This window comes from Molothrus ater, chromosome 16, assembly GCF_012460135.2.
Source record: "Molothrus ater isolate BHLD 08-10-18 breed brown headed cowbird chromosome 16, BPBGC_Mater_1.1, whole genome shotgun sequence".
NCBI classification, from domain to species: Eukaryota; Metazoa; Chordata; class Aves; order Passeriformes; family Icteridae; genus Molothrus; species Molothrus ater.
Genome location: NC_050493.2, coordinates 10272765 through 10293901, shown reverse-complemented (window position 1 = coordinate 10293901; position 21137 = coordinate 10272765). Strand labels below are relative to the sequence as shown.

At 40.2% G+C, this 21137-nt stretch overlaps 1 protein-coding gene across 1 annotated transcript; it reads left to right on the top strand.

Moving 5' to 3' along the window:
• The first annotated feature begins 580 nt into the window (after nt 1-580).
• CIITA (class II major histocompatibility complex transactivator) lies at nt 581-20823 on the top strand. The gene is made up of 20 exons (XM_054516555.1): nt 581-716; nt 2339-2452; nt 2882-2941; nt 4250-4333; nt 4901-4963; nt 7641-7790; nt 9006-9146; nt 9281-9337; nt 10117-10176; nt 11325-11390; nt 11842-13549; nt 13652-13825; nt 14694-14765; nt 16096-16176; nt 17198-17290; nt 17645-17728; nt 18463-18546; nt 19027-19110; nt 19781-19873; nt 20756-20823. The coding sequence occupies exons 1-19, from the start codon at nt 590-592 to the stop codon at nt 19851-19853; spliced, it is 3375 nt and encodes a 1124-aa protein (XP_054372530.1). The 5' UTR covers nt 581-589; the 3' UTR covers nt 19854-19873; nt 20756-20823.
• The last annotated feature ends 314 nt before the right edge of the window (nt 20824-21137 follow it).

The window sequence follows — 21137 nt, the reverse complement described above, 5'->3', positions numbered from 1 at the left end:
CACTGAAGAGGCAGTATTTGGGTTTGAAATAATTTGATAGAGATGATGAATAAGTAACACATAGTGTTATTCTATACTTGTGGAATATCCAGGAGGAATGTTTGAACTGATTCTAGTGTCTGCTGCAGTAACTGGACAGAAATAGAAGGGAATTTACAATGATGTGGAGGAAGAGATAAACTTTATGAACAAATGTGGCTTCTGGATTCTCCCATCATATTCACTGCAGTCTTCTAATTTCCCTGATACCTGCTGGATTTGTGCATCATTTATATCCTGATAAGATACCAGGGTTGCCACTTATTCAATGTTTGGCATTTTGGTCCAGGTGGTCAGACTGCAGTATCCCACTCCTCTCCCTGGAGTCACAGATAGGTGAGTCTCACTGCAAGCTGTCTCTGGATCTCTAAGTAACTCAGGGTTATAACTCAATGCAGGTCTTGGTAAGAAATGCCAGCTCTCCAGCCTCAAGGTCTGTGTCTTGTCAACAGAAAGCCACAGTGCAGGATTTGTGGATTTGACTGACAAAAGCTGTGGCTGTGTCATAGCTAACTGCTGTGCAATTTGATTTCAGACAAAGAGATAAACCATGGATTCAGTATTTGTGCCTGAAAATGGCTACCTTGATTTACTGCACAGTGACATTGACCCATTGCATCTGTGTACTTTCTTTGATCCTAAGTCATCTGGAGATGAAGAAGGTGACTTCTCTACAGGTTAGTAAAACACTAAAAAAATACTTGACTGGTTTATTCTTCACACTGTAAGTAACTGCCATCTCCTCTTAGCTCCAAAGCCACCTCATGGCAGTTTATCATGGGGACTAATAAAGTCTACAAGCGCTTTGGTGGTAGGATGTGGTTAAGTTTGTCTGTATCTGTACACACAGTGACTTCTTCCAAAACCGTCATGTTTTTAAATTGTACATATTTGTAGCATCCTGCTCAGTCAGTCTAACAAAACACCCTCATCAGGGCATGACAGTGTCTTTCATTTGGATATCATTCCTGGAAGTAGCTTATTTGCAAATGTTCCTGTCATAAGCTGGCCAAGTGTAATTGTCAACAACTCTGTGGCTTGAAGCCAAAAGTTTTGCTAAACAGAGACTTTTAGATGAGTTTGCTATGAACACAGTCCATGAGCAAACAGCTTTACATTCTGAGATCCTAAGGCACCAAAACAATGGAGTTTCATTACCAGGTGCCATTTTCCAGCTTTTTGGGACACAGTGGTTTTATAATTCCATTACAAATGAGAAAGCAGAAGGGCAAGAGTATAAAGTTGATAATTTCTTGCAATTCAGTTCCTACAAGTAATCAGATCAGGAGGTTGCCCTGGATCTCAAACTTTGTGCTCCTGACTTTGTGTGGAAATTGTGGACTGATCTGCTCCTCCTTCTCTGAGTGTTCTGTTATAAAAGTATGAAAGTCTGTCCGTGGTATAGAGCATTAGCTGAGTTTATGTTAAACAAATTAGCTGGACCATGGATTGAGAACGGCAATGAGAGGGGAAGAGATGGTGTATGCCAGGCATGAAGTCTCACAGCTCTGTGCCAAACAGGTGGAAAATATTACCAATTTGGAGCATTTTGGCTTTCATGAGTGACCAATGCCAGTAGGCACATGGGCAAATCAGTGGAGAACTGAGCACCAGAATTATCTTTATGATTGATCATTTCCCAGGCTGGGATTTTCCCTCTCAGTTTCTGACTGTTAAAAACAGCTGCAGGAGTGTTCCATACCCCATGGCCTCGCATGCTCTGTCTGAAAGTAGGATGAATTAGGGGTCAAGCACTGACTCATGCTATCACATGTTTCACTGATTGGAATACTTTCAAGCCTTAGCAATGTCTGAGATGATGCAGGTAAATCAAACATCATCAGGACATGGCACCAGTCACTGGAAGCTGGGCATCTCTGCTGTGAAGTGTTAGCAAGTTCCCTGGCTAACACCCTGGCAGCTTCACAGGCAATTTGCAGTGCAATTCAGGGATTAACATGGACACAGCATCGTTCTGAACAGGGCATCTGGGTGATACCACCATAGCCTGAAGGATAAGAAGGTTTAATAAGCTGTATGAGTCTGGGCTTGATCATCATAGAATGCACTCAGGAAGTATTTTATTTACTAAGAGAGATGAGGTCTCAGAGTTTAGCAAAAGTGCTGATTTCCAGGTGACTGTGAATTACTGAGAGTTCAGTTCTGTTCCTTCTTAGCCAACACACAGTGAAAAGCCAAAGCCTTCTGCTGAAGTAACAAATCTGCATGTCCAGCTATCTGCTTTTTATGCTTGGTTATGGCATTCATTGAGCCAATGCATGTTCCTTATTAACTCTAGATCTTGAAGTTGATGCCAGCAACTATGAGCAGTTAAATAATATGGATTTTTCATATGAAAATGGAGATGGGTTCTACCCCTGTTGCAACACCACGGATGCTTATGCTAAAATAGGTACGAAAGCAATTTTCATTTTTTAAATCATTATTTTACAATCATTTGCTATAGCTATTTCTTATAAACTCTATTCTCAATCTGAAGCCATGGTATTTACTCAAGTAGCCTTTCCCTCATGTGTGATAGATCTGATTTAGAGTATCTGAACCTGTGCATTGTGGGGAAACTGATTAACAGTGGCTTGTGGTTGTTGGGGGAAAAACTCTCTATTAATGTCTCCTTCTGCTTAACACTTCCTTTCTCTACTTCTCTTTTCTTGTGATCTTTATTTCCTGAACAACAAGTTACAAGAAAAACTTAATTTAACTCCTCCATTTTACTTACACTGCAGAGTTCTGTTAATGAGGATAAGCTTACTAGAGTTTCACTGTGACAATTACTGTGTCATTACTGTGTTCCTCTTTTGTTTTTTTCTTTTGTTGCTAGCTGAATTAGTAGACTATGTGCTCAAGGATCAGCAGGAGAAGCAGGTTGAAGACATTTTTGGTAAGATTGATATGGCAAAGTCTAACTTTCTCCATGACAGTGTTCTGTCTAACATGTGCTTCATCCCCCCAATTTGAACACTAGTAAAGTTTCTCTACCTCTGGTATCTTCTTCTTTCCCGTGGGTACAGTGTCCCAGGATTTTCTTGGAAAACTTGAGGATTTTGTGCCTTTTTACAGGCCTTTCTCAAAGATGGCAGTTTTGTCTCTGACCAAGCTGCTGATCATGTCACCATGCCCATAGAATATGCACAGCTTCACTGTCAAGTGCATTAATAGCTTCAATAGCATCACACTTACCTTGAGCACGGCAGGGATGATAGACATAAGTCCCCAGAGCACTTTGCATGTATATAAATACAGTTTACACACACTGATTTCTGTCCAGGATGCACAGAGCTGCCTGAGGAAGCATGTCAAGTTTTACTTCTCACCCTGAGTAATGCAGCAATGCTATTACATATACAGTGAATCATTCTTTCATCCATTCTTGACTGGACACATTGCTTGGCTTGTGGTACCAAATCATTGTTTTGGTAGCAGCACAAATGCAGCTATTTACTATTCCAGAACAGATATATCAATAGGTGGCTGTTGAGAAATCCATAGAACCAGGAGGTTCACAGAATATCTGTATGTCCTATTTTGTTTGAGCAAAATAATTTGCACTAATTTTCCAAAGGTCAGTATTTCCCTAGAATAATCCTGGCTGCAGGAAGCTCATATGGATTTTCAAATGATATATACTGCTTCCTCATGTGTTTAGAATTTGGGGGGCTTTGCATCCAACGGTGCAATATTTTTATTGGTTTTAGAAAAAAACAGAATGCAATATTAATTTTTAAGTATTTTCCAGTAAAAGTATGGTGTGGATGACTTCACAGTTCTTGCAACACAGAATATAAAATCATTTTAGAACCCTTTATTCTGTCTCTTAAAGGATCTAATCCCTTTAGTACATAAACTGAGTAGTACTGAGATCACACTGTGACACAGCTGCAATGTTTTATCCTTTGCTCATCATTAGAGCATTGAGAAGTACTTATGGTTTATTAGCCACTGCCAGTAGATTAATAGTTTGCAGTTCAGAAATTAACACAGGGTGACAAAGTCTGTACTTAGAGCTCTGTGGGCTTTCTAAGTCATGTGGATCTGGGTACATCTTTTATCACATTATTTGGTTTTTATCTTTTATTTAGAGCATATTTCATCTTTGCTCTCTGTTGGTGTGTTTCTCTTGCTTTGACTCCTCTCTGCAATTTTTTTAGGAGACCAAAGTTTGACATTGGACCATATTTCATGTTTTTAGCAGGGAACCTTATTTTGGATGACATTGCTGCTGAAAACACTGAGAAATTTCCTGACATAAAGATGCAGTCATGCCTTAAACGAAGTAAGTGTAACCAGTGAGAATATGAAAGGCTTTGTGCCTGAGTTCTAAACTTGCATTCCAGCCCCTTGGCTTTAGCACAGCCCCAGTGCATTTGTCGTGCAGCTCTCCAGTGACACCAGACGTGCTTCCTCTGCCTTGGTTCAGTTTTGTGGGCAGGAACTGAAAGCGGCTCTTCCAAGCGTAGAATTTACAGTTCGCAGATTTTGTTTTCCTGTAACACAACATTAAATTAATGTTATATTTCTTTGCATTTTTGTCATCCTCATGGCAGTGTTGACTTTGTTTTCAGTGTATCTATAGCTCAGTAAGCATTGGCTGAACAATTGCCTTTTTAATAGCAAGAACAACAGCAAACATCTGTGGCACAAAAATCTGCAGCCTAATTAAAACATCACAGAGCAAAATAACATGAGGCTTTTCACCTTCATTTTTATACATTGGGCCTGTACAGTTCTGAAATAGCTGAATTGAAACTAGCAACACCCCCTTCTATTTAAAATTAGTTTCATGGGGTAAATTTGAAATTACCAAAGTTTTGCCACTTGCTCTGACATTGCTTTCTTTCAGCTTTCTTAGGCTCTGCCTCAGAGAGTTACTGTGATGCTTCAGAACCCAAATATAAGAAAATTGGTAAGTCATTGGCTGAATAAGAAAAGGCTATTGAACATATATTGTCTCATGTTCCAAAATCTCATCCTCTGTTCGGTACTGTAACTCTACCTTCCAGAAAAATTTACTCTCATAGATTTGGTGATTTTGATCATCATGCATTTTCATGTTTCTGCAAAAATCACACTTTTAGATTCCTCTGACTAATTTATGATTTAAAAAATCCATGTCCTCTTATCTGCAGCTATTAAATTGTGCACCTTAGGATCGGCTACATGGTAGCCTAAGAACACTTGGATCCTTAGGCTTCAAAAGTACATCTTCCTACCAGGTGATAGGGAAATTACTTGCTTAAGATCAGCAGAGGCACAGTTGACCTTTCCTAAATCCACATGAGAGAAGAAAGAAAAATAATGGAGACCTGGGTCAGTGCCAAATTCTGTAAATTTTATCACGTACACCTTTTTTTTTCACTGGATTTTTGAAAGATGTCTCACTTGGAACAAGAAGGATCAAACCCAGGAAATGCAGAACTATGACCTGAGCCGTATTACCCATCAGGTCATTGCTCCACATGCCCTGGGTTTGATCCTCTTTCTTCCAAGTGTGACATCTTCCAAAAGTCCAGCGAAACATCCTAGTGAAAATAATAACTGTGAAGAGATGATTTCTTGGCCCAGTCCATGCTATAAAGTCTTTTAAACCAAAGAAAGAAAGGGAGAAAAGGAAATTTCTAGATTTTGCACGTTGTTAGACCATCTACAAGACAACACCTGGGGCCAGCAGGCAGGCTGGAACTTGTCCTCCTGGTGTAAACTGGTGCTAATGTTCTCACCCAACTGTAGCCTAAAGGGGTACCTCAGGCAGAGCTAAACCAGCAAAATACTCTTCCAAAATCCAGGTGAGAACAACCTGTTTTAGCAGCAATAAGTTTTAACTATTTTATATTGTGTTTTGAATGGACATCTGGCTCTTTTTATATCAGCACAACACCTCCCAGGCCTCCTAAGGGGACTCTGGCTGTACCAGACCCCAGGGGCCATGCACATACTGGGGGGGTAGCCAAAGCAATGTGTAACCTAGAGTTCCATCCAGAGTTCTGGGATTTGGGACTGCACCTCAGCACAGTGCAGATAAGGAGCTGGCACAGACTGTGTGAAAGTCTGAGAGAATAAACATGTGCACCATGACTGCCATCCAAGCTGGTTTTCCAGTGTTCTTGTGGAGTTCTGAGGGAGTGGGGAGGGAGAACTGAGCAGAAAAAACATGTTTTCTAGCTCTGGGAATGGTATCAGAGTTTCTACTGAACTGGTACCTGCTGACTGTAGTTGTTTGGACACAGGTGAAGTTCCTGGCAGTTAGTAGCCGTTAAAGGTGGATTCCTTTCTATTTGCTTAAGTTCCTTAACAGATTCGGCACTTTTAAAAGCCTATATTTATGTCACTGTAATAATAACAGTTTTCCATAAGGAAATAGCATGTCAGTTCCAAATGTCTCACCCTACAGAATCTGCATTCCAGATGAAAGGAGCATCACAGAGCTAATAGGTGCTTTGTGAAGCTGCACCCATCCTTTTGCTGGAAGTCCTCAGAATATTATCAGTTTTTCTACTGTCCTTGACCCAGTGAAGGTGCTGAGACATATACATAAGACAGTATAAGTACTGTGTAGAAAAATCTAATTGACAAAAATATGGGTACTTGACAAAATCAGGAGTTTCTTTAACCTGTCACGGGTGTCACAGTATGATCCTGCAAAGGCAAATGCATCAGCTCATCAGAAGTGCAAGACTACCTACAGCAAAGAGAATAATGTGTACTAAAGTTCAAATAAGCCAAGGATAAGATTCTTTCAAAGGAATTAAATGAAATAGTGGCACAAACCCCAGACAAGTTTGTAGCTCCTAATAAAAACCTCAGACCACAGAAAGTGATGAAGTACAGACTTACTTGTTGCAGCTAGACAGGAGAGGGAAGGAAAAAGCAAAACCAACTCTTAGAATAGGGGTGTTGTAAGAGCAATGAAATGAACAGACTAATTCAAATAAGCAGGTGTGTCTTACTTCATCTGTAGGAGTCTTGATAAGCAGAGGAAATTGTACAATGCACAAACATCTCACTCCATTTGTTCTATTCTTGGAGGGAAAAAATATGCTGCAGAGGAGATGCATCTTTAAAAGCTCTGGTGTTTGTGACTGTTCTTTGGAGAACTTAACACACACTCTTTGTCCTTACAAGCACTGTAGTGTCTAAGTAGGGAGTCAAGGTCCCCAGTTTATTGCTTGTGAGCCTCTCTGCTTTTGTCCAATATTGAGACAGCAAACTGTGCTTGGAAAATCAGTACAGCCAATGTAAGACATTGTTATGTCTTGTCTATCAGTCATCCATGTGTAGGGTCATGTACATCTAGATACGTCTGAAAATAAGTGAGGCCAGGAAAGATGAAGAAAAAGAAAATTTAAAGAGAAACTACTGAGAAGAAAAAGTGATCTACTACAGAATTTAATAAATACGTTTTAGATTTTGAGAGCTAAATTGTTTTCAGAAAGCTATTGTGAATTGTTCTTCCTTTTGGAAAATCAAAACACAGCTGATCAGAATCAAGTGGTTTATCTTATGTACTGAGACCTCTTCTTTGGTTCCTTTAAATTCTATCAATGAGATAACTTTCTCCTTTTGTTTTGCTATTTTTTTTAAAGTGGAGGTCCCTGCAGCTTCTGCAGGGAGTGGCAGTTTCTTTGCTATGCCTCTCAACAGCCACCCAGTGAGCTGCACCTCCCCAACTAACCAGCACATGTCCTGTTCTGTTCCTGCTGCCCACGGGCTGGAAAGAAGCCTCATCATTCCTGGTAGGTAGAGCACAGCTGTAGAGGTGCAGCTGTACACACGCTGATTTACACATGGGGAAAACTCTCTTGTAAACCTTGTCTTTGACTATGAGCAATGGCAGGAAAATGGCAGCTCTTAAAGGTGTGGCACTCACTAAAAGAATGAAAAATATTCAAGGGAAATTAATAGGGCATTGCTCCTAATTGAGTAGAATGAATCTTTTATTTAATTGGTGCAGGTTATAACAGAACAGTTATTTACTACATGCTAATCTAAGTAATTACTTACTTGTCTTAAGAATAGGAAGTCACAAAATTTTTCATTATTAAACTTTAATTTAGTTCCAATTTCTTTTTCATCCAGAGATTTGTAAAGGACTGAGGGATAATTACATTTGCAGCAGTAGAGCAAAATCTAGGCTATGATTTAGCTCATGAAAAGTGAGCAGTGATCCCACTGATGGGCTGTGTAGGCACCTGGCCTGGGCCATGCTGGGTAGCAGAAGGTGCTCATGGTACACTGAGAAGTGCTAATGACAAAGGCCCAGTTCCACGCCTTTCACTGTTAAGTCTGTGCTGGAAAGGAACCAAAACCAGTGTGTAAGTCTGGAGTCTTGAAGTACCTCATGCGAGCTGAAGCAGCATAAAGTAGCAGAAGAAATTCTGACCCACCTACAGAAACTCAGAGCTATGGCTGATTAAATTGCAAGCACTGAATCATCAAAAAACTTTCCCAGTGTGGGTTGAGAGGGAGGGTGCTTGTACAACCTGAATGATGTGCAGTTATTTGGGAAGGATGTAATGCAAGGAAGGTAAATTTAATGCAGATACATACTATTTACACATTTTCTCTTCTCTGGATCTTTGACTACACATTTACAGACTTTGCCTAGAGAGCACTTTTCCTTATGATAATAGAATTTCTCTTTAGACTATTGAAATCAGTGGCTGCTAAAAGCTGGGTAATCCCTTGTATTTCAAGCTCATCATACCTTGTAAGAGTTCTTTTTTTAATGGCTTCTATGGGATCTGGCAGCTTCTAGGCAAAGCTTCCCAGTGGAGAATTCACAGGATCACATGGGACCTCATGTGATCCTGTGAATTCTCCACTGAGAAGATTTGCCTAGAAGCTGCCAGAAAGGATAAGTACTGTTAGAAAACTTTCTCTCTCTCATGAAGCTTTAGAAAGCAGAACCCTTTAAAAACAGAAGAGTAATTATTCTGCACTCATTTCAGGATTGTCAGAACCTTTGACCTCAGAGTTCCTACCAGTCAGTGTAAAAGGGTACCAAGAGAATCCAGGCTTGGCAGGTCCTCCTCAGCAGATATTTAACTTTGTTCTTGAAAATGGCACATCTGATGTTATAATATATCCAGGTAAGAGCAATAGTCTTTTATCCCCATAAAGAGACATAAAGTGCTAAAAAAATCAATGCTGCCAACAGGAGCATTGATTAAATTCAGTTACTGATAGCTATGATATGCTGAAACTATGCTTTGTTTCTTGGCAGCGCTGACATCTTCCATGGAAACATTCATGTCTCCAGTTTTTCCAGTTAATTTATGTGGTAAATAGAAAATTGGGGGTTATTGGGGTAGTAGTAGAAAATTGGGGTACAGCACTTTGAACTGGGAGAGAAACCATATTGCTCCTACACAAAGCCAGTTTTCCCCTCCAGGCTTTACCCATATTGACCTTTAGAAACCAAAAATGGATGGTATTTCCTTCTTTGTATTGATCACTGGCTGCTTAGTCTGATCCAAAATGTACAGATAGGAGTTGTAGAGCTTCAGGTTCAGCACAGCCAATCCCCTGTGTTTGCTATGACATCCAGTTTCAGGAAGAAGTCAGGTTTAGTTAAAACAATGCAAAGCCCAGGGTGCTGGAGCACTCTCAGAAAGTGGGAGATGATCTGATGCTGGCATGGCCTGAGTATCTGAAATGCTCAGTGCTGGCAGCCAGACTGCAGCCAGCTCCCATGCAAGCCCCAAAACCAACTTATTTAACTAAGCAATACTGAAAGCTAATGCACAGAAAGGCTTATAATGAAATCAGAGCCTTGGTCAGGATTTAACAGTCCCACTTCAGGTAACAAACTTTCCTGAGACACTTTCCTTCCAGCCCTCAGAGGGCTGTTGGAACCCTAAGTTTGATATCAGTGTAGTTTCTGGTCCCTGTGCCCAGTGCAGGAGTTTGTTGCCCTCTGGTGGCTTCCACTGCCCCAAAAGCAAAAGTAGAAAATGGACATTAAGAGGCAAATATCCCTAGGTGTGGGGGAGTCTTTGTAAATTGTGTTTACTTTTATGTAAATAAACAATGCCAGTAATTCCAGCTGATTTACTGCAGCACAACTTACGTATGCCACAGGCCCCGGAATTCCAGATGCAGCGGCAGATAAATTAGCATGTAAGATGCCAAACCAGTTTCTTTTTCTTTTTAAAAAGTTCTGCACTCCTACCTGCTTTGAACAGTTTCCCATCTAAATGTCTCATTACAGCTTTTTTTCCTGTTCTTGCATTCTGTTTTCTTAGTTTATAAAATAAACAGTAAATCAAAAACAGACTCTTGCTTGCCCAACCCTTTTTTATTTAATATCTTTCTTACTGGAGGCTTGTGGTGCTTCCCTTTAGAAGCAATTCTGAGCTCAAACCATTCTGAAAGTTGCTGGCATGCAGGGTAGGAATTAATTTCCAGATCTCTGAAATGGTAAGATTTGTATTTCTTTTAGATCATATTCTATATCAAGATGATCAAGATGATATTCTGGTATGAAACACATTTGTGCATTTTTAATCTGTTTTGGTTTAGGTAATTTTTTGCACATCTCTGCTGTGTGTGGTTACAAGGTTCTGAGGTTGAGTTTGTTACAGCCTCTGACAATTTAAATTCTGTCTTGCATCTGCAAAGCTTTTCCTACCAAAACTTTTGTCAAAACTGATACTCTGCAATTACCAATCTGTAGAAAATGTGTTCTCTCTGAAAAATTCCCAATTTCTTTGTGTAAAGGAGACACTGTTCACCTGACCCAACTGCAAAAGTCTGCAGTAGTTTGAAAGCAAACAGGTGAAAAGAAAGAAAATTGGACAGCAATAGGACTTTGTCAGGGAGAACAATGGGTAAATACTGTTACCAAGAGTCACTTCTCTGTGACATTAATCTTTAGTGCTTGGTTACAAAGTGTAGAATAACAAAAGGAAGCTACTGCTTTTGAAGACATAAAGAAGCACTATGCATGAACATGATTTATGCAAAACACTGACATTTGAAAAGAACAGTGAATGTCACCTGGAAATGGTAAATCTGCTTCCCACAGCTGTCAGAACAGCTGTAGTCTTGTTTGATGCCATTCTGCCTCTAACACTGCACATCAGCAGAATTCTACTTGTGGGAGAATTTGATTCATTTTTCCTTGTAAAATGAACAAAATATCTCTTACTCTGAATAAATGCTACAATGAACTTGGACATTTGCATTAATCTTATTGTTAAAATTAGTAAAGCTGAATCAGTGATTATCTAGGTGTCTTTGTCAAGTATATTGTTTTGTTTCTCCAGATTTAGAGAAATTTCAAGAAGTTCAAGATTCCATAATTCCTTCTGAAGAACCTTTCAAAAGACCAGGTGAGTTTAGAACTCTTGAACTTAAACCTTCCAGTATTTTTTGGAAAAAGATTCTGTGTTTCTTTGCATACAGAGAAGCTCCTTGTAGGAATCATTCTACAATTTGTGAAGCTGTTCTGAGGGTCTGAGCACAATTCCTGGTTTCAAGATATTAGACTTGGCTTCCTGTAGATATCTAGCTGCTAGATATCCTGCTTAGCAGCTCAGTGTACTTCAGTGGTTTTATCATCTGTACAGAGAGCTCCAAAATTATTCAGTTCATGGATGTGAAAGTGTCTGTTGTGCCTGCACTTCTCAGCTGCAGTAGCATGGGGTGAATCCAGCCCTATGGGCTTTATGGGAATGCCTGTGCTTTCACCATATTGCAATCAGGCACTTAAGCCACCATGAAATGATGTTGTAATTTGTGGACCAGTTCCTTCAGTTTTGTGTATGCTCTTTATTTCTCTAGAGCAAGTGGAAACTTTCTGCTCATCCCTTAAGGATTATTTCCGAGACACGTGCAAATCTGTGACCATGGAGCGGGAAGTAAATCTGGATCACCTGTTCATTGATGGGACACTTGTTCAAAGTCAAACTGAAACCAAGACTGGAAAGAACAGTGCAAAAGCAATGGAAAAGGAGCTGGTAACCTGCAGCCTGCAAGAGAAGGAAAAGGTAGCCATTGATAGAAGCCAAATATTTCAAATCCCACAGCGTAAAGACTTAGAGACTAAAGTGATTGTGGTGCTGGGAAAAGCAGGAATGGGCAAAAGCATTCTCATTCAGAAGATCTGCCAGGACTGGTCCAATGGAGAGTTTTCTCAGTTTGAATTTGTATTTTGGTTTGACTGCAAACAAATAAGCTTGCCTGAGAAGCAATACAGCCTGAAGGAACTGCTGCTTGAATTTTTTGTAAAACCTCAAGAGGGAAGCAAAGAGATCTTTGAGTATATGTTGCAAAATCCTGATAAAGTCCTTCTGATTTTTGATGGTTTTAAAGGGTTGCACGATCACGAGAATTTTCCTCGTTGCTCAGCCAGCCAGCCTGAAAAGGATTTGTGCAGCATAAAGGAGCTGCTTTCAGGACTCATCCAAAAAAAGATACTCAATGGCTGTACTTTATTATTTACAGCAAGACCAAAAGACAAACTGTACCAGTACATGTCCAAAGTGGATAAGACTATTGAAATTGTAGGATTTTCCCCTCAGCAGAGAGAATTGTACATAACCAAATACTTTGAAGAATCACTCTACTGTGATTGTGCACTGAAATTAATCAAAGAGTGTGAGTACTTGTTCAGTCATTGTTACAGTCCTGTTATGTGTAGATTTGTTTGTTTTCTCTGTGAGGCCATGCTTGAAATGGGAGAGAAAAGTCTTCCTTCAACTCTTACTGAAGTCTTCCTGAAATTTTTTCAGCAGAAGATAATGTTTCTGCAAACAGATGTTACAACCACACAAAATCAAGAGAATCTTGCTACCCTAGCTCGTGTAGCCTGGTGTCTTGGAGAAAAGCACCAAAGTGCAATGAAAAGTGATCTTATTCCTTCTAAGGAAGTTAAAGAGTTTGCTCTGAAGTATGGGTTTTTCCTGCCATTTGCATTCCCCAAACATTCAGATAGTGAAGAAGAGGAATTTGGGTGCACATTCTCTGATTTTGTCATTCAGAATTTCTTGTGTGCGCTTCACCTTTTGCTAGCAGAAGAGCTCAAGGATAAAAATCTGACAAAGTACCTGTCTTTTCTATCCAAGAAGAAAAAACCTTATAACTGGTTAGATTTAATGCCTCGGTTTGTGGCTGGTTTGATGTTTCTCCAGGATGATCCCTGCTTCCGCTCTCTTTCAAATGAGGATGAAAAACAATCAACCAAGAAGCAGAAGACACTCTTGAAATACATTAGAAGGCTGCAGATTAATACTCTCTGTCCAGAGAGATTGCTGGAGCTTTTATGTTGTGTTTACGAAACACAGAACAATTATCTTCTGCAGCATGTGGCCTTAAGACTAGAGCCAAAGTTGTCTTTTCTGGGCATAGCTCTTACACCACCTGATGTCCATGTACTGCACTCTATTCTGAAAAGGTCAAGAAAAGAGTTTTCCTTGGATTTGCGGAACAGCAGCATTGACATGCAAGGGCTGCAGGCCTTGGTCAGCCTGAGGAATGTGACATCGTTCAGGTTGGTCACTCTCTGTACCCCACAGCACTGTGTGTAGACGACACTTTCATGCAACAACAGCAGTCACATCTGTTGGTTTTTGCATGTTTTGTCACTTCACAGGGCTTCCCTCAGTGACACAGTCAGGCTCTGGATATCTTTAGAACAGACAAAAGACTACGAACTGCTGAAAGCATCCACAGAGAAATTTGTTCTTGATCCCTTTAAGGCAAAGACAATGAAGGACATCAGTGACCTCTCCGACCTTGTAGAGATGCAGGAGAAGATGATGAATTGGTAGGATCATTTATGATTAAAACTCCTCTTATACCAATTGATACCAATAGCAGTTAATGAAAACAGGGTTTCACCACCAGTGCTGGACAATGGAGTTGTCTGCTTGTCCAGAGGAGAAGTAACTTAGGCAGTGCAAGCTCCTGGGTCATCGCAGGGGGTTCTCCCAACCCCATGTGAGGTGGCTGCCATGGCAAGGACAAGCAATGACAGGACTGTGCAGAGCAGTCACCAAAACTGCCACTGAAAAAGCCAGCTGTCATTTCTCTTTAATCTCTGAGTATGCCCTCTTCCAATTGCTTTCAGTTACAGAACTTGGGCTGATTCTTTCTCTCTGTAGTACCTGTGCATAAATGAAAGCCTGTTTTGCATTGATCCCAAATGGCCTGAGTCAGTCCTTTAGCCCAGGAGATAAAATCTTGTGTGACATGGTCTAGAAACCCTGTGCCCCATTCCTGCTGCTGATGTAGCCAGGGGATTGGTTGCAATTAAAAACATGTAGAAGTAAAATTTTGTTGTTTGTTTTGGGTTTTTTTAATGATGACTTCTATTTTAACATGGGTGGAGTATTTTGATTAAAAGATGGACAAAATGGTTTCATTGTTGACAGAAAATAGTTGATTTAGAAAAATGTATTTTCAAGTTTTATTGGAAAAAGAGCAAACAATTGCACGATGAAAGGCAATTATTGGATTGAAATTACTCAGTTGAAGACAGGTTAGAGCAGAAGTTACTCTAAAGTTTCCTGGTTCCTCAGTTAATGCAACAGTAGGTTAATTTTCTGTCGAAGTTTGTTAACAGATTATTTTTAAAGCACTATTTTGGCTGTTAAAATTTTTATCATACTCTGATTCTACTGTGATTTATTTAGTGTGCAAGAAGCATCTGGTTGCACCAGCTATGAAATTCCTGCCATCAGGAACCTCAGAAAACTGGAATTTGCGTAAGTGCTGAATTGGTACTGATTGAGGTGGTCCTGGTTAAGGAGGAGCAGTCATGGGTGTTGGCTACAGCCATTGCACTGATGTACAGTCAGCTTAAAGCACCAAGTAAACCCCATTTATTGCTATCTTGCTTTTCTCTGAACTAGATTTTTTAACTTATGGCCAAAACTCAAAGAACATTATTTCTGGCTCCTGCAGCAATACAGATCAACAGGGCTCTAGCAATTTTTTTTTTGTTTTAGTACAAGTTACCTCCTGACCACAAGGTACTGATCTTATGCCACAGATCAGTATAAAATATATATGCATAAAATATTTTGACTGTGATCCAGCTACCTGGGAAATAGATTTTCCCCCAGAAATGCTGAACTTTTCTATCTGAGTCTTCTGACATAATTTTCTAACCTATCAGAGCTAAGGCCATGAGAGGATTACATCAGAAAATGCCTCCCAAATAAATTATTTAGTACCCTTTTCCTGGAAGATGGAAGGTTGACTTGGTAATACTACTTTAAAAGTGAGGTTTTAGTAACACTTTTTTCCCCCAAACTGTAAGTAGCCTCCAAGGCTCTTCTATTACTCAAAATATCCTGCCATAGCATGTGAATTTGTTTGGGCAGAAACTGCAGCAGTGCAATGGAGAATTCTCATCAGGTGTTCTCACCTGTTTCCTGCTCTGTAAATCTAACCCAGCCTGGGACAGCTATGCTTGGCCTCACTTCTGATTTTATGATGCTTTCTCTTCTAATTTCCTCTTCCTAATTCCCTTTATTTAAATTTTGTTTAAAATGCTAATCCTTTTAAATAACTGAACTTGTTTTGATACCAAAGAAACTCCAAATAGGATACGAGAGACAAATGCTTGGAGCATTAATTAAATGCAATTTATGCTTTAAGCTGCAGTGAAATGTTGATCTTAAGTTAGACTGGACTGTTATTAGTCGGGGGAAAATAACTTTGTTTCCATTTCTCAGTTATACTGAGATAGATATGTATTTCATCTCAAGATTATACTTCCAGTGAAAAACCTGAAAAAGATAAAGAACAGAAATATAAGAATCTAAAACAAGTGAGATAAGTCTTGCAGAGATAAACAAAAAGTGGCAAATGTCCCACTGCTGCTGTGCAAGCTCTGTCCTGCCAGACCTTAGCCTTGTTGGTCCTCATCTGGAGGCTTCACAGCAGAATTCCCTGGTGCAGGTGGTAGGGAATGGCTGCTTCTGAGGAGTGTAAACTAGCTTGGGGGCTTGGGAAAGAACTCAAAAATTCCTGAGTTTTGCTGCTTGTGAGCCTGTGAAAAACCTGCTGCATGTGTGTATTTTCTTCCAGGCTGGGTCCAGCATGTGGCCTTCAAGGATTGCTAAAACTCGTGAAAATTCTTGCAGCATTTCCATCACTTCAGCATTTAGAGTGAGTTCTGCTAAAGATTAACTTTGCCAACATTTCTCCTCAGCAGCCCTTGATGATGGAGAAGCTCTTGTACCCAAGAAACATTTTATTTGCCAACAAGACTCCTTGTTTGATCACCAAACTGACCAGCAGAAACATTCCCAAATTGTAACTGCAGTCTAAAAGCTGACACTCCCCATCCTCCCTGGAGACAGCTGGTGTTGGTTTGTTCAGAACCCTCAGTCCCTTCCTGGGGTGTTCCTGGGTAAAGGGTGAAGGTTCAGTGCAGGGCCCCTGGGGCCTCCCCTCCCTGCCCCACCACTGACCACTGCCTGCAGTCACTTCTGACTTCACTGGAGCTCCAGAACATCCATGACAAACCAACTCTCTCTTAGTTTTGAGCTTCTTTGCACTAGAAACAAGTGCAGCAGCAGTAGTCAGGGTTGTGCATGGCACCTGTGGGAAGGTTCCTGGGTTGTGGGAGGGCCTTTGGCCTTATGCAGCCCATGGGCCATTTGTCTGTACTGTAGCTGGACAATATTTCAGGAAAACAATAAAATACAAAATATATCAAATATATCCCAGCATTATCTGTCAGATTAGAAGGGGATCCAGTATCTGAAATTCCAGTATCTGACTAGATATGAGGAAAACTTCATTTTTAATACTCCCTCTCTGGAGAAGGAGAGGTTTAGGCAAGAATTTACAGCCTGTGCTGGATTTTGTCTGTTGTGTATTTTTGTGTGCACAGGAAATCTCCTTTCAGCTTAGCTGGAACACAGCTATTTCATAACTATTTTAATAATCTTGCATATCGAAGGAAATGGGTCAAGGCATTCAACTAGTAAAAAAAAATTCTTATGCTTTAAATTTGGGCAGCAGAAAGCTGCTTATTAGAGAAGCTGTAATTTGTGTGATGCTTCATGCTGATTGAGGCTACTGCAGAGAAGCTTTTCAAGATAGATAGAATGGTCTCTGAGGTGAATAGACCACAAAAATTTAGATTAAAAGGGAAGCTAATTCTCTCTTTGTCATCACACAGCCTTGATGCTCTGAGTGAAAATGGCATAGGAGATGAAGGAGCAAAGAGTCTATCTGAAGTCTTTCCAACCCTGACATCACTGGAAACATTAAAGTAAGTGTATTAAAGTACCATTAAAGTAAGGTTAACAGTTCAGGGAAATTTTGAGAAGAAACAGATTAAACCTAGAGACTTAAGGGACTGTCTGTTAACAATTATGGGTAAAAGTATCCCATGGGCATGGAAGACCAATGAGCCTGTGGAGATACTTAATCAGTACATTCATTAGACAAATAGATTAATCCTTCCTGACTTCTCTTCAAGGGCTCTATCTTGCCTTTTTCTCTGCATTTGGTCTAAACAGACTGTCCAAATGATATTTTTTAAAAATTGAAAATTAATTTCCCCCACATTGTAATAAATTAGAATAAATGTGCTCAACTAACAAAGTGATCTCACTTACTGTAGTTTATCACAGAATAAAATAACAGACCTGGGTGCAGAGAACCTTGCTGCAGCTCTCCCTTCCTTGTCTTCCTTAAAAACACTAAGGTGAGTAGTTGCATCCTGCTGAGTTGTTTTGAAAACATGCCTTGCTGTCTCTGTCAGAAACTACTGAACAGGGAACAAAGAGGTAACACTGTGGCAGCAGCCAAGCTTTTCACTTCATTTTTGTATAAAGTCTTTAGAAAGAAGAGGAGAAGAAACATGACAGACATACAGAAGGATATCTGTGAATATAGCAAAGACTGGACTGATGTTTAAATCCAGTCCATTATACCCACTTATGAATCATGCCCTGCACAGATGTGCACCACATCTGCTGCAAACCCAAAGCTGTGTTTGCTGATATAGGCACCATGGCCCATCCCACTGCACTGGGAAATCTGGCACAGGCCTGAGGGAAGCAGGGAATGCAAGAAACCCTGGTGTGCAATTCTGGAGTAGTTTGGTGATGTGGAAATCTTTTGAATGCTCTACCCCAAATCTTTAAGCTTGATTTTTTTGTCAGATTTTTAATTCGATCTGCATGGACAGAAATGTTCTTATTATCCACAGAATAATAGAATCTGGACCTTTTTTGCTGTACCTCTGCTACATGAAGAAGGATGTGGCCATTTGCCTTACTTGAAACAGGAAATATGAATGTGTGTTTTAAACTTTAACTGCAAATAAGCATAAAATGAAAGTTAAGATGTACTTACCATATTTGAAAACCCTTGATCTAATATCTGTGTACATTATCCATTATTCAATTGTGACTCTTCTGGTTTGCTTTTCTGCAGCTTGTACAATAACAACATTTGTGATTTTGGAGCAGAAAATCTGGCAAAGGTTCTTCCTGCAATGACATCTTTAAGAGTGCTAGAGTGAGTATGAAATCTTTGAGATGGCCCAGGAGAGCTTACTTCATTGGAGACTGAAAATACAAATGTTCCGTGTTTGGTTTTGGAGGAGACAGAAACTGAGGAAGATTTTGGGAAAATTTCACAGGGGAAATGTCCTTCTGCAGAGTCCAGATAGTCAGTGATTGGAAAGGATTAAGGAACAGTTCACCAGAAACCCAGAAATATTGGTGTTAAGGTGGGAGAATAGGCTCATGGGGAGCTAGAGAAGGACCTCAGTAACTTGGAAAAAGGAATCCCTCAGATGAATTAACATAATGAAGTTCCCATTCAACCTTCTGAGTGTATTATTACAGGTTTTTTGAACTGACAATCTATTTTGGCTTTTTTCTTTTTTCTTTCTTATCCCATCTGCAGATTAACCTATATAGTATTTTTTATTTTGAATAAAATGTTTGATTACACCATTTGATTTGGATTAACAAAGTTGTTTTTATTCCTCAGTGTTCAGTATAACAAAATAACTGGTGTTGGAGCCCAGCAGCTGACTGACAGCCTACGAAAATGTCCCCATATGAAGAACCTGGTGTAAGTCTCTTGACAGGCTGTTTGCTGTACCTTCATCCTGTAAAACTGGGTTAGCAATCATGCCAAAGCTGCCTTCTGGATTTGTCAGATTTAAAAGAGGCACAAACAAAGACATCAGCAAAATACAAAAGCAGAGATGTTAAAAAATGTTGTCTCTGGTTTCAGCTGCATTAATTCCCAGTAGTCCCAGGCAATCGAGTTTGTCTTGACTGAAACATTTCCACTGAGTCTCCCTTTGTTAATCTTCTTCCCACCCAGAGAACCAGACCTACTCTGTGCTGCCCACTTGTGTTTGAGGGATAAACAATGAGCAGCCATCATTAGAGGTTAAATAGACTGCAGTTCCCAGTACACATTCAGAGGAAGGGAGTTTGCTGAAGGTCAAAAAATCAGTTACAGAGACAGGAGTGCAGTTGTGTAACCAGAGTCAGCAAGATTATGGAGTACTGAACTGCTTTTTTCTAAATCAAAATGCATTTTCCTTTGCTCCATAGCTTGCATACTTTCCTAGCATAACAGTCAAAAGGAAGGACAACTTAAAAAAATAACAAAAACCAACCCAACAGCAACAACAACCAGAAAAAGGCACAAACACATCAAGCACACCAAAAGAAGCTAAAACGAACTGCACTTCTTAAAATCTCTTTCCTTTCTGAATTGCCCGTTACAGGATGTGGAATCCCACCATTCCCTATGGAGTTCTTGAACACCTTCACCAGCTGGACTCCAGGATCAGTGTGTAGATTCAGAGGATTCCATAAAGGTAAGAACCACGGCTCCCTGAGAAAACCAGGTTTGTTTCTGTGGGAGCTGTTGATTCCAGGCTCACTGGCAGCAGGCCCAGTGACAGCATCCATGTGTCCATGGGCAAGTCTGGAGATGGTGCCCACAGATCAGTGTCACATCAGGCCCCCTTTCCCTGCACTCACCTTGCACCCCCCTCCTCCCTGGACCTGCCCTAGCAGACTGTAAGTGCTTTATTAAGAAAAATGGACCTCTAGGACTCCCAGTCCAGCCCAGTTTAAGTGACTGGCAGCTGCCCTGCTTACCTTCTCATTTTTGTTGGGGAGAACTAAAGCTCTGTGTACTTCTCATGTTTAATAGATGAGTTCTGTACTCCTCAGAACTTGTTTTGTGTTGTTTTTTAGTAAGTCCTTTCACTTTTCCTTTGTTGAATACAAATCCTCAACAGCTGCTTGTCTGACTGTGCAGCTGTAACTGTACAGTACTCAGAGCAAAACACTCCCTCCTACATTCCCTGTTCTGTGTCATTGTGTGGTTTAGCCACTGGCAGCCACTTTTACTTCATTGCTGCACAGTTTCAAGGATCCTTGAAGTAATTGCAGCAGTGAAGAATTGTGGTGCTCCTTACTAGCCTACAGTCAACTAAATATTTGTCCTGTTGAACAACCCTACCTTCCTGAGAAAGGACACCAGGGATATGATCACTGTGAGGAAACCTGCATTAGCCCTGAGGATAAATAGCAGCAGGAACTCTGGATCCTGTCTCCCAGCCTTGAACCATTCAGCATCCACCAGCCACTGTTGTCTGTTTACACAACTCATTAAATCTATGATTTTTGTAATCTTAATGATGGTAATCTGACAGGTGTACATCTAATGTTCTGTCTTCATCATTTCACAGGTGTCATAAAGAAGAGGGGAGGGTGTCCTCTGTCCTTTCCTGTCTTCTTGCTGCTTTATGAATTGGCGTTCTCATGTTTGTTGCAAAAAACAACATTTCTAAGTGATGCTTAAATTGGATGAATTATAGAGTTTTAAAATGCTATTCAAAGACCCAGCTGTATTTCTACTTAAATAGTAAAAGTTAAGCAACATCAAAGATGAAAAGAGCACCTGGATACTGTGACCACTATTAAAGGAGACCAGGAAGCACAAGGATATTGTGAGTATAAAATTTCATCAAGTTATCAAAGAGCAAACTGAAAGCTGCTCAACCTGCAACATCTGAAGCACTGACAGATCAAATCTAATTGTTTATTTCATGGTGCCAATGGTAACTGCCA

Excerpts from the sequence above, each read along its gene's own strand:
- CIITA (XM_054516555.1), top strand. The coding sequence starts at position 590 with ATGGATTCAGTATTTGTGCCTGAAAATGGCTACCTTGATTTACTGCAC. Across the intron at positions 4,964-7,640 it reads ACCCAAATATAAGAAAATTG|TGGAGGTCCCTGCAGCTTCT; the intron begins GTAAGTCATTGG and ends TTTTTTTTAAAG. Across the intron at positions 19,111-19,780 it reads CCCCATATGAAGAACCTGGT|GATGTGGAATCCCACCATTC; the intron begins GTAAGTCTCTTG and ends TGCCCGTTACAG.